The sequence below is a fragment of the Nyctereutes procyonoides genome, unplaced genomic scaffold (assembly GCF_905146905.1).
Source record: "Nyctereutes procyonoides isolate TBG_1078 unplaced genomic scaffold, NYPRO_anot_genome, whole genome shotgun sequence".
Lineage (NCBI taxonomy): Eukaryota > Metazoa > Chordata > Mammalia > Carnivora > Canidae > Nyctereutes > Nyctereutes procyonoides.
The window spans coordinates 13129727-13141727 of record NW_026575040.1 but is presented as its reverse complement, the minus strand read 5'-3'; the positions used below and the strand labels follow the sequence as shown (position 1 = coordinate 13141727).

The following is a 12001-nucleotide window of genomic DNA, read 5'->3' as shown; positions in this document are numbered from 1 at the left end:
GGTTCCTATCAAAAGTCAGAGCCCACATTCTGGTAGGCATGGGTGGGGCTCATGGTGGCAGTGGAGGAATTTGAAATTCAGAGCTCTCCTGGGAAGTTACACATGGTCAACCTAAATAGACCAATGTGGTCTGGCGCTGACACAGGTTATGCATTATTTCCACCGATATAGGAAGTTTCCAAAGGAGCATGGGCCACGTGGGCCATATTAGTGTGAAGGGCCCTGTACAGGTCGCCCTCATTCCAGGTTAGCATTCAGGCGTGGCCCTGGGCAGTTTGATTGGAGCTGCCCATTTTTAGGGGGGTGGTAATGTTTGACGCTCCTTAACACATGACAGGGATAGGGACACTGGCTGGATTCTTTCCTTTGCCTCAGGAAAAACTAGCTGGCTGAAAGGTGGTTGCCTAGGGCTAAAAACAGAGTGGCCCCAACCAGTTTAGGAGTCCTCCTTGCAGGGGACAGCCTCACAGTGAACATACAGCCCTGGCACCAGTCACTCATATTAGAGAGACAAGACAGATGGGCTTGAAGCAGAAATGGCTGCCTTGACTCACAGGTGGAATTTTAAAGTGGGATATTCACTTACCATGGTTAATTTATTTCAGCTTCTCTAAAGGGGTGTGTGTGTGTGTGTGTGTGTGTGTGTGTGTGTGTGGTTTTAAATAATTCACAGTGTCACTGTGGTGCGCTTGACACGAACGCCTCTGCACAATTATGCAGTTATATTTGTAAGACAGGCTAAGAATAGAAGAAACCAAATGCTCCGTTTCCCCCCAACCCCACACCTTCTTAAAGAGGAAGAAAGAGGTGAGTCCACAGGGATGCATCCAGGTCCATCCAGCGCAGGAACCAGCCTCAGAACTGCAGACTTTCTTGGACCTGCTAAAGCACCAGCAGGGAAGGGCAAGAACTGGGAAGCCACCCCACCACCTTCCCCAGGATGGTTTACAAATGCTGAGTGTCTGTCTGCAGATGAACGGTTAGTGCTGTAGACATGTCTCCCTCCCTCTCCCTGGATTGTTAACCATGAACGCTGAGTACAGGTGTACAAAGCTTCTCCGTGCTAGAATCTTGAAAGCAAGAATAATATTACTCAAATTAAATTTATAATTTCCTGCCTTTTGATGGTTTCTTCCTGTTACTGGCTCAGTTTTCACACTGTGAGCAGCAGCCCAGTCGGAGAAGATAAATTATTTTTGTCCTTCCTTTTTTTGTTGTTTGTTTGTTTTTCACCTGTTGTATTTCGAACTTTCAGGTGTTCCAGTCCAAAGAAGTACCTGAAAAGACCTCCTCACCTGAAGAATCCATAAGGATGACAAAAGGCATCACCATGGCGACAGCCAAAGCCGTGGCCGCTGGGAACTCATGCAGGCAGGAGGATGTGATTGCCACCGCCAACCTGAGCCGGAAAGCCGTGTCAGATATGTTGACAGCTTGTAAGGTAAAGGCCTTGGAGTTGTTTCGGATGGAGAGAGAAGGCGATGTTGTGCCTGAGTATTTGGTTTGGTGTGGAGGAAGGGAGAGGCCGGCCACATGGAGAAGGGAGCAGCTCGGTACTCTAACTCTGTAATGAAACACATGCTGGAAGGGTACACACACCAGCCCATGGGAAGTGACTCTCTAGAATAGTTTCGTGTTTCAGAGGGAATGGCCTTGGCATGGCCTGCTGACTAACTCTTCTACTTTCCCTCTTCCTAAGTAGACAGGATGCCTTCTCAGGGAGGGTGTAGGGGAGCCACTCTGACAGAGGCAAGGAGGGACCGTAGCATTCTGTGCCTGGCCCTCTGAACAAAAATCGCCTCCCATTCTTGCCTGTCTCCAGTCCTGCCTCCGTGGGTCAGCATTCTGTGCTGGGAGAGATGCTGCTATAACTGGGTGAGAAAGTGAGTTGGGAGAACAAAACAGAGTGTTGGGAAACTGCCTTTTTCCTATCTGTGCCAGACATTTTGCAGAAACCCTTCTGATCCTTGGCTAAGCAAGCAGGGTAGCTGCCTCAGCTGAGCCCAACCTTTGTGAAGGAGCGGGCAGGACCTGAGTTGTTATTTCCTTGTCTGTTAAGAAAGTGAGCCGAAAGAGGCCCCCCGCCATTGAGCACCCCAAACCAGACCTTCAGCCTTCTAGGGACATCTGTGTCCCAGGGACCCCAGCTTCCACTCAGTGATGGTTTGATAACTCCCTACCATGGTGAACAGGTGGAGAGGAGTCACAGAAGTTGAAAAAACAGCTCTTGCAGCTTTGGGGTCTGAGGAGACAGGGCCATTTTTGTGGCAAAATCGCTTGGGTGGGAGAGCAGGGCAAGGTCCAACTGATGGCTTCTCGGGTTCCTCAGAGCAGGTGGGATGGAATAGAGGTACCTGGGTTGCAGGAGGGCGAGACAGCCAGCCTGAAGGAATGGGCGTGGAGGGCTGGGCAGGGGAGACAGCACTGCATTTACTGGCCTCCTGGGTATGATGGAGGCCAGAGCATGGGGGGTGTGCGGGGAGGGGAAGAGGGTGATAAGGTGGTAGGGACACTTTCATGGGGCCCGTGTGTGCCACAGGGCCAGGGAGTTTAGACTCTCCTGAGGCCACAAGTACTTGCAATTATGGTGTGCTTCATGGAATCTGCCCTGTCAGAAGTGACAACTCCCAGAGGGGTTACAGCCTCACCCAGAGAATAGTACTTACCTAGCAGGATGGAGCCCGAATGCCACCTATGGTGTTCCATAGGGCACCTCACAGTTGTGGAAGGGCTGTCATGCATATTCGGGCATTTGATCCTGGCTGTGAAGGGCAAGGGGAATTATCCCAACTTGATGGATGATGAAGCAGGCCTGGAGAGATTAAGTGGCACGACCATGGTCACACAGCTGTTTACTCTTAGAATTAGAACTGAAACCGGGTCCTCTAATTTCACGGCTACTCTGTTCCTATTGCCCATGGCCTCCCAGCTATTAATGGTTAGGGCCACTGAGGGTGATGAGTGACCAGTGCTTTGTCTCCTTGTTACAGACAAGAAATGAAAAGGGGAAATTAAACAGATTAAGGTGGCAGTGGAAGGCAGCTTAGATTTTCAAGTCTCTTGATAATGCACATACCCCTGTGTTTAGGGGAGGAGGACAAGGATCCAGGTACAGGCACGATTTGCCCTGCCTCTGCTCCTCCCTGTTGTCCTGCCCCCAGATCAGACCATCCTGACTTTACAGGGTGAAATAACAGTCAGAATTTTACACCTCAAAGCCAGACTTTGATGACAAGAGCTAGCGCTGAGCCCTGAGACTCCTGTTAGGATAGGACTTATGTAACAGACTTATTGACTTTTGCATTTCCTTTGGTCCTGTCTCTTTTGCAGAAAGAAAATGAAGCAGCTTGCCAGAAAGGGCGTGCAATAAGGAATATATAGAAAATCAGGGACACCGAGTGGTAGACCAGGAAGAAACCCTTATATCCAGGCAGAGGGCCAAGTTGCCATATTGGAGCACTGCCTTTGGGGCTGAGCAGGGTGGCAAGGGCAAAAATGCAAGTGCAGTAAGTTACATCCTGGCCCATTTTATCAGAAGGAAAGGATTACACTAATTATTCAGGTGGAGACAAGGGCTTCCCTACACCCTAAGTTAGTTCTCCTGTGTGTCTTGTCTTACTTGCATGTGTATATATATCTACTTTAGATACATGACAACCAACTATTACAACTAATGTCATATGGCTGTTTCTATGTTGCTGTGAGTCGTTATAAGTGACTCTTTCATGACCACAAATACTTTGTTAATGAATACAATCTTACCCTATTATCAGATATTACCCTATAGTCTGCACTTTTTATCTGTACTTTAAACTCTACTGCCATGAACATCTTTGGGCATACCTGTACTTTCTTTGCTTTGGATGATTTCCTCATGCAGGACTCCCAGGAGTACAATTAGTCAGATGGTATGACATTTTGATTCTTACCAGATGGCTATCCTGAAGAGTTCTGCAAAGTTAGAGCCACCGGCAGTGGACAAGAGTGTCTACCCTCAGTCTCCACATGACTCTAAATGGGGGTTGTACGCGCTGCCTATTAGAGGTAACATTTGGTAGCATTATAGCCTACATCTTCCCCCAGATGTGGGTTCCATCCTCACCTTTAGAGACAAAAGGGAGCAAGGACAAGTAAAAAAAAAAAAAAAAAAAAAAGGTGGTAGTGATAGGCATGGCCCATTAGTCCTCAGATGGGCAAAACTGAGCTCATAAATGATAGATGCTGGCCACTCAGATTGTCCCCACTCATTCTGGGGTGTGTTGGGGGAGCAGGTGAGGGGAGAGCCCTCAGGTGTTCCCACCAGTACTCCCCAGTCCTAGACAGTGTGGCTTGTGTAGAACAAACATGAAGGCTAGCCACTCTTCCCCTCCACTTTGACTTTTTATCCTAATATGTGATTCATATGTGTCTTGATTTGGGATTTATTTGTAGTTTTCTCTTTTATGTGTTCTGAGAAGCCCCACGTTCTTTCCAGAGTAAGGCCGTAGAAGGAAGAAAGGCTGGGTAGTGTTGACAGATTGAGCAAATAAAAAATAGAGTTTCTCAAACTTACGTTAAAAATTTTTTATTGTTTATTCAAAATTCAGTTGTAACTGGGTTATCTGTACTTAATCTGGTAACCCCATGAATGGGTGTGCCATCGGATATATCAGAAGTGAATGAAACCAACAGGTCATAAGTGCAAAAAATAAATAAATAAAGCACAGATGGCTGTATTAACCATATGTCCTTGTTTGCTTATCTCACCGTGTATAATGTGAGATGAGTTCTTTATGGCACCTCTGAGGGTAGTGGGGAACTTACGGTCTGAAGTTTCCCAGGAGCCACAGGACCCTGGCTGGGAAACACTGTGAGTACAGGTGGTCAGGTCGCAGAATGAGGATCTGAGTGTGATCAGCCTGTGAACACAGAGGGGCTTCGGGACGCCTCATGCTACTGAAGAAAGGCAGGCAGACCCTGGGAGAGTACATCTGCTGTAAGCACCTCATCCATGAATTTTTCCTGGGTTTTTTAGTGCATGTGGAGTTTCTTATATTTCAGTGAAAGAGGGCAGGGAGAAAGGAAGGAATGAAGAACCTGATTCATGTGCTTTTGTCTGGCTCCAGGGCAAGACCCAAAACATTGTCAGAGAACCTACTGTGTAGACAGGTGGGAGGTAGCAAGAGAAAGTGGAGGAGGGCCACCTTCTCTATCCAGGGAATCAGCAAACGTTTCTCAGGGAGGTCATGGAGGGCAAGGCAGAAGGTATTCCAGAATGGAGGTCTCCTACCTGTGGGTGCAGGGCTTCTCTGCACTCCTGGTCAGGTAACTGCTTCCACCCCTTGGTCCGCTCACCAACTGGCTTTTCCTGTTTTAAGATATCAACATTCCTTTCTCTCTGCAGCAAGCCTCTTTCCACCCTGATGTCAGCGAGGAGGTGCGCACCAGAGCTTTGCGGTACGGGACGGAGTGCACCCTTGGCTACCTAGACCTTCTCGAGCACGTCTTGGTGGTGAGGAGAGGGGCATGGGCCGGGCCAGGGCTGGGAAGAGCTAAGTCAGATACAGACCATCCTTTCATCAGGAAAATACCTCGGAGAGCACTGTGCAGGCTCCACTTGTGAGTCTGGGGCTGGATTGAGCTGAAATGTGTCCAATATCGCACTGCTCCAGCATGCTGATGTCAAAGGGTCTAAAAGAAGTTGTTAGCATCCAGGAGAGCCAAGTTTCTCTTTACACCAGAGAGGCAAGAATAGCATGCAAGAGGGTGGGATAGGCAAAGCCCCCTCTGAAATAATGTTAAGAGGTCCTGTTAGAAAGAGCCCAGTCCTTCAAGGACAGGGAAGCCTCCAGAAAGAGCCACACCAGGCTCCATGACAAGGAAAAAAATCACCAGTGCTCCAGGTGACCTACCAGCCTCTTGGGATATCCCCTTGTCCTTGAGTGAATACTGTGGATCATGCTGAGAATGCTTCCCTCCCTCCGATGACTTTCCTCCAGCCTGGAATATCCACATGGAGCTGGGAAAGAGGGCTGATAGGGAAGAGGCCAGTGCGGGGGTTCAGTGATCATGGCTAGGAAGACTGTCCGCCTGAGAGCCCCAGGCTTGCACTGACAGTCCCAGCTCATAGAGTGGCTTGGCTTCCTGCAGCCTGAAGGGCCAAACCATACACAGCTGAGAAATATATTTGCTGTATGTCTCTGTCACTTCATGGGAACTACATTCAGAACCGTGGGAGATCTGGGGCAGTCCCCAAGAGAATTTGTCCAGGAATGAGACAACCCCAGAAGAGAATTGATGGTGTCCCACATTCCATCACTGTTTGCTCCTTCCCAAACCTTAAAAAGAAAAAAAAAATCAACAGGCCACAGAGAACTGTAAGTCTTTCATTTGTGGAGCACTGAAAATTTTCATTTTGTCCTTGCACTACCATGAGGCTAGCAGAGCAAAGGAACGATCCAGAGAAGTTTGGCCCCTTGGTTGAGGTCACCCAGCCACCAGGACAGATCCGGAACCAAGTCACAATTCTTATTATGTCCAGCCATGTGCTTGTTCTAGCATTTCACTGCCACCTTAAAATTAAATTACCTTTTAAGAGAAGGAAATATAAAGACAAAAACAGAAGGAGGCAAACTATAAGAGATTCTTAACTATAGAAAACAAACTGAGGGTTGCTGGAGGGAGGGGCGTGGGGGGTTAGAGTAACTGGGTGATGGGCATTAAGGAGGGCACGTGATAGAATGAGCACTGGGTGTTCTATGCAACTAATGAATCACTAAATTCTACCTCTGAAACTAACATTACACTTTATGTTAATTAAATAGAATTTAAATTAAAAATTTTTAATTAAATTACCTTATGATATTAAGCATTTTAGGTCTCTTAAGGGAGCAATATTTTTATTCTTCACCCACGTTAAGTGTGGTCCATGTGAAAGTGTACCTTCTGTGAGAAGGGGCAGGCTGGCATTCCTAACATTGAGTTCGAAAGCCTGAACCCTTGCAAACAGACAGCAGCGTATTGCATGAGGGCCAGGGAAAGAACATCTTGGCCAGTCAACGTTCACTGGCACGAGCCACTCTAGCCAAACCCACTTTCTGTGTTAGAACATAGTTAAAGTGGTCAGTTTATGAGCATGCTTAGCAGGAAATTCAGGGTCAGGAGAATGAAGCCAGCAAGGCCTCCAACAGGTGTTTTTTCTTTCTTGGTGGGACAATAGTCTTAGTCACATAGAACCTTGTTCTAGATGAAAATTAGAAAGTTATGGCAGAAACAGTGGTAGGCTTAGGTTTAGAAGCTCTGAGTTCAGATCCCAGCTTGGCCACATAAATAGCCCTCAGGTTGTCACATTCCACCTTGGCTCTTGATGAGCCGTGTAAGAGGAGTGTTATCACAGAGGGGTTTACCTCCAGCTGTGCACCTGACAAATCCACAAACCTGAATAAAAAGAGGCAACAGCCTTTAAGGGTGTTCATTGGAGGGCAGGTCTCCCATTTCACTCTCCAGCAACAAGACACCTTCTGTCTGGGAGAGGAGTTTGCCCTCATGAGGGTGAGCAGAGGCCAGTGCGAGGAGTTAACCCCAGTGGGGAGGAAAAGCAGAGCCCCCTCAGGTCCCCTCCCTGACCTCAGGACAACTTTGGACCCTTTTCCAGTATCTGGGAACTAGGTGCTGCATCACCAAGGCACCTCCTCTCCCCCTGACCTCTCCTCTCCATGCCCACCTTGTTTGGTTGAACAAAAGAAGACAGGGCCTCCGGGGGGTGGGAGGATGGTGGACCTCTTTGTCTAAGAAGAGGCCTAGAGATCTGGCGCCTCCGTAAACATTAGGGAAGGTGTAGGAGCCATTCCCACCCAGCACACACATTCGGAGACCCCAGCTTTATGGCCACTTGATTACTATGTCAGGCTTCAGCCCTAATGATAATCATAAGGTTTTTCTGGAACAGAAGGTAGGACACCTGCTCCATGGGAAGCCCCCACATCATGTGTGATTGGTGAGGCTTAACTTCAGGGGCCAGAGGCTGGCAAGACAGGGGAGCAACCACCTCCTCCTTTTTCTGGGCCTGGCAAGAACAATTACACTTTATAGCTGATGTGCTTCTCCTCTGGCTGCTCATATTAGTTGATTGATTTTCTGTTATGAATTCTCCCTTGTGTTTATTAGGGAAACAGGACTCTTAAGCCTATGTGTTGCAGACTCAGATGGTTACGTTAAAAGCCTACCATCTGAGTTTCTTTTCATCTTTCTAAACAGTCATATCATTGTGACCCATAATCCTGGTAGAAAGAGAAATGCCCTGTTTCCCCATAGCTGTTTTGAGGTACATGGTGTAAAAGTAGCTAGTGCGCAAATGGAACCGTTAATAGAAAGGAAAGCTGAATGGCATTGGAAATTACATTAAAACATGCAGAATTTATCTCCTCTTTTCCAAGGATATTTTTGCCTCTTGATGACATGTGTTGATGGTTCTGACTTTCAGAGAAATATGAGTGAATTAGCATCATACATTTATTTGTTCATATATTTACTTTTGTCTCTTTAGAAAGCAAGTCATACTCTTTGGAGGTTATTTTTCTCACAAAAAATAAAGCAAGAATGCAAGCCTTCCGAGGAGATTATCGTAACCATAGGAAAAATACTCATTCATCACTGGAAATTGCAGAAGCCTCGTGACAGCATTCTTTCACCCACGCTGTGGACATTTGTGGTTTTCTTGGGCCTGCAGCTGAGAATAAGTCCATGTCTTGCATTGTTAGCCCTAATTCTTCCTCCCAGACAGACTTGGAAGAAATCTGGGCTAACATGAGGCCAAGAGGAAGGAAGATTGCACAGCAGTGAGAAGCTCAGGAGCCACAAGACTGTTGAGGCCAGAGCTGGTGGAGAACCCAGCAAGAGATAGGGGAAACAGAGACACACAAACAGGGAAACTAGCATTCATTTCAGATATTAAGATTTGCTATTTGAGGGTGATGAATAAACAAGCAGTTAAAAAACTAGAGACTTTCATATGAACAAACACATGCACAGCATCCTGTTCACTCCTTCATTTCTCTGGTCTTCATGGGAAGGCCATGAGTACTAGGATGGCTACAGCATCTCTGTTATGAAAAAAAAAAAAAAAAGTCAACCTAAGTCGAAACTGTAGCAGGAGATCTTAGGTTAGTCCTCTTGGATCTCTTGTAAAGGTGACCTCTTGGTTTAATTGATCAAAGAGAACTGATAAGATTCCTGAAAGCTGAAGTGAGGCTAGATCCTTGTCCAGTTTTTACCAAAAGAGAGAGAAGTTAGAAATTAAGGTTCGGAGATGGTGTCCAGCAACTTACGGAAATAAGTTCAAGTCACTTTCAGGTGATACAGGGACGTGCAGGGATCTTCAGTGAGCTGCTTTTCTTAAATTTAGGCACATAAAAATGTGGAAGAGATTACACTGCTTTAGCCTTGTTCAGTTTCAACATGTTAGAGCCAAGAATTCTTAACTTTTTTTTGCTGGTTTGTATATTTCAGGTTTACTTTAGAAAAGGCTTAAAAATAGAGAAAACCATATCAACATCCATGTGCCCATCATGTATAATTAATTAACTTTGTTTATGTTTGTCCTAAAGATTTTATTTATTCATGAGAGACAGAAAGAGAGAGAGAGAGAGGAGAGAGAGAGGCAGAGACACAGGCAGAGGGAGAAGCAGACTCCATGCAGGGAGCCAGATGCAGGACCCAATCCCAGGACTCCAGGACCACGCCCTGGGCAGAAGGCAGGCGCTAAACCGCTGAGCCACCCAGGGATCCCCTGGATCTTTGTTTTTTTAAGAATATATATACACATATTTTTAAATTTTGTGTCATTTATCACTCCCATTCTGCTTTTTTTCTCTATCTAGGTGCAAGTAACGCTCATGATTTTAGCATCCTTAGACCCTTTGGAGCTGAATGTCCATTTCCTACCTCTCATTACCATCATCAAAGAAACAGCAGCACAAGCACACAAAATGTTCCTTAAACTATTAAGAGGGTCCCAATGCCCAGCTGGGTCCTTTGGGAATTGAGAGACCAAATCAAGAACCCCTGCTTGGGTGATCTTTAGAGAATCCAGTTAGTGATCTATAAATAATAGGATCCAATTTAGGCAGAGCCCTGACCTGCTACCCAAGGAGCTTTCTGAAGCTTTAGATGTGGCCATTCAAGCAGTGTTGGCCTCCTGTATTTGCCGTTTGCTAGTTTGTCCTGGAGGATTTTGCAGGGCAAGAGTCAGCCTCATTGCTTCTGCAGCATTCAGTTCAATATTGCATCTAAACCACAATGTGAGATCTTTGACAGGCTTAAAATTACCCTCGCTTCCACTAGCAGAACTTTAATTTGGTTCTGTCTCTTGTCTGCTATTAGGAATCATGTTGACTTAATGGCAGAATAAAAATAGAACTCCTTTCCACCTGCTATATTTGAATCCGATACTTTACTATAGGGCTTGTCCCTTTCTCAGAGCCGGAGTATATGCAGGAGTGGTTCTCTCTGTCTCTCCATCCTGCTCTTCTTTTAAAGACAGAAGTCTTTAATCACTCCATTTTGACGATATAAGTGAATTTACCCACCACACCCTTAGCATTTCCTAGCCTTATTGAAACCTAACAAACATACAATAAACAGATATTTAGAGTGTACAGTCTGAATACTGATCTCTGAATACATCTGTGACAGCATCACCACAATCAAAATAACAAATGTGTGCATTACTCCTCAGGATTTCTAGGCAACTGCTGATCTTTTTGTTACTACAGATTTGTTTGCATTTTTCTAGACTTTTATACAAATGGAGTATGTAGCATGTACTCCTTTTTGTCTGGCTTTTACTCAGCATCAACATTTTTCAGTCCCATCCAGGTTATTATGTGTATCAATAATTTGTTCTGTTTTATTGCTAAGTAGAATTCCATCAAATGGATGTGCCATACTTATTTATCTCTTTACCTGATGGTGGACATTTAGGGTGTTTCCAGATTTTGATTATTACAATTAAAGCTGCCAAGATCATTCTCCATGCAGGGAGTCTGATGTGGGACTTGATCCCGGGACTCCAGGATCACGCCCTGTGCGGAAGGCAGGCGCTAAACCGCTGAGCCACCGGGGCTGCCCCCCTTCCAAGTTTTAGCTCAGATGACATTGCTCATTGATTTGATCTGACAATAATACTTCACACTTATACAGTGACTTGCAGTTTAAAAAACTTTTATATCCATTATTTACTGGAAAGCCACTAGAGCCTGTGGACTGTGCTGGCAAGGTATAAATATCCGAATTTCACAGATGAAAAGACCAAAGTTCAAAGAGGGGACTGCTGTATTTACAGTGTGATACACCTATCATAATATAATAGAACATTTCATCACCCCAAAAAGACCTCTCATACCCTTAAGCAGTCATTCATTGCCCTCATCCCCACTCCAAGTCCTACACAAACACTAATCTCTTTTCTGCCTCTGTAGATGTGCCTGTTCTAGACTTTTCATATAAATGGAATCACACAGTATGTGATCTTTTGTGCCTGGTTCTTAAACTTAGAATGTTTTTAAAGTTCTAAAGCATAAACTTCCAAATTCATGGTTTTTGAAATTTTTAAGCATAATTTATGTTTTGTCTTCTGAGAATCCTTACCAAATCTAAGATCACTAAGATTATTTTCCTGTTTTCTTCTATATAGTTTTAATTTTTATATTTGTTTATATTCCATTTCTAATTAATTTATGCATATGGTGTGGGTTAAGAGTCAAAGTTCATGCTATTACATATTATTCCAATTATTGCTATACCCAATTATTCCATCACCATTCATTGAAAAAATTATTGTGTCCCCATTGAAATAAAAATGTTTTAGCATCTTTAATGAAAATCAGTTGACCATTGATCTATATATCAGTGTATACCAATTTCATATCCTGATTCTCATTACAATTTTATATGAGTCTTAAAATCAATTAGTTTAAAACTTCAACAGCTTTCAGTAGTCTTAGATATTCTGTGTGCTTTGTAT

The 12001-nt window shown here is 44.9% G+C and overlaps 1 protein-coding gene across 11 annotated transcripts in view; it reads left to right on the top strand.

Moving 5' to 3' along the window:
• Nucleotides 1–12001, top strand: part of TLN2 (talin 2) — a 423602-nt gene that overhangs the window by 384847 nt on the left and 26754 nt on the right. For all 11 annotated transcript variants that reach the window (XM_055319645.1, XM_055319651.1, XM_055319650.1 and 8 more), the window contains 2 exons: nucleotides 1256–1441; nucleotides 5384–5491. In XM_055319645.1, the coding sequence (XP_055175620.1) occupies nucleotides 1256–1441; nucleotides 5384–5491 (294 nt within the window). The remainder of the gene's footprint in view (nucleotides 1–1255; nucleotides 1442–5383; nucleotides 5492–12001) is intronic.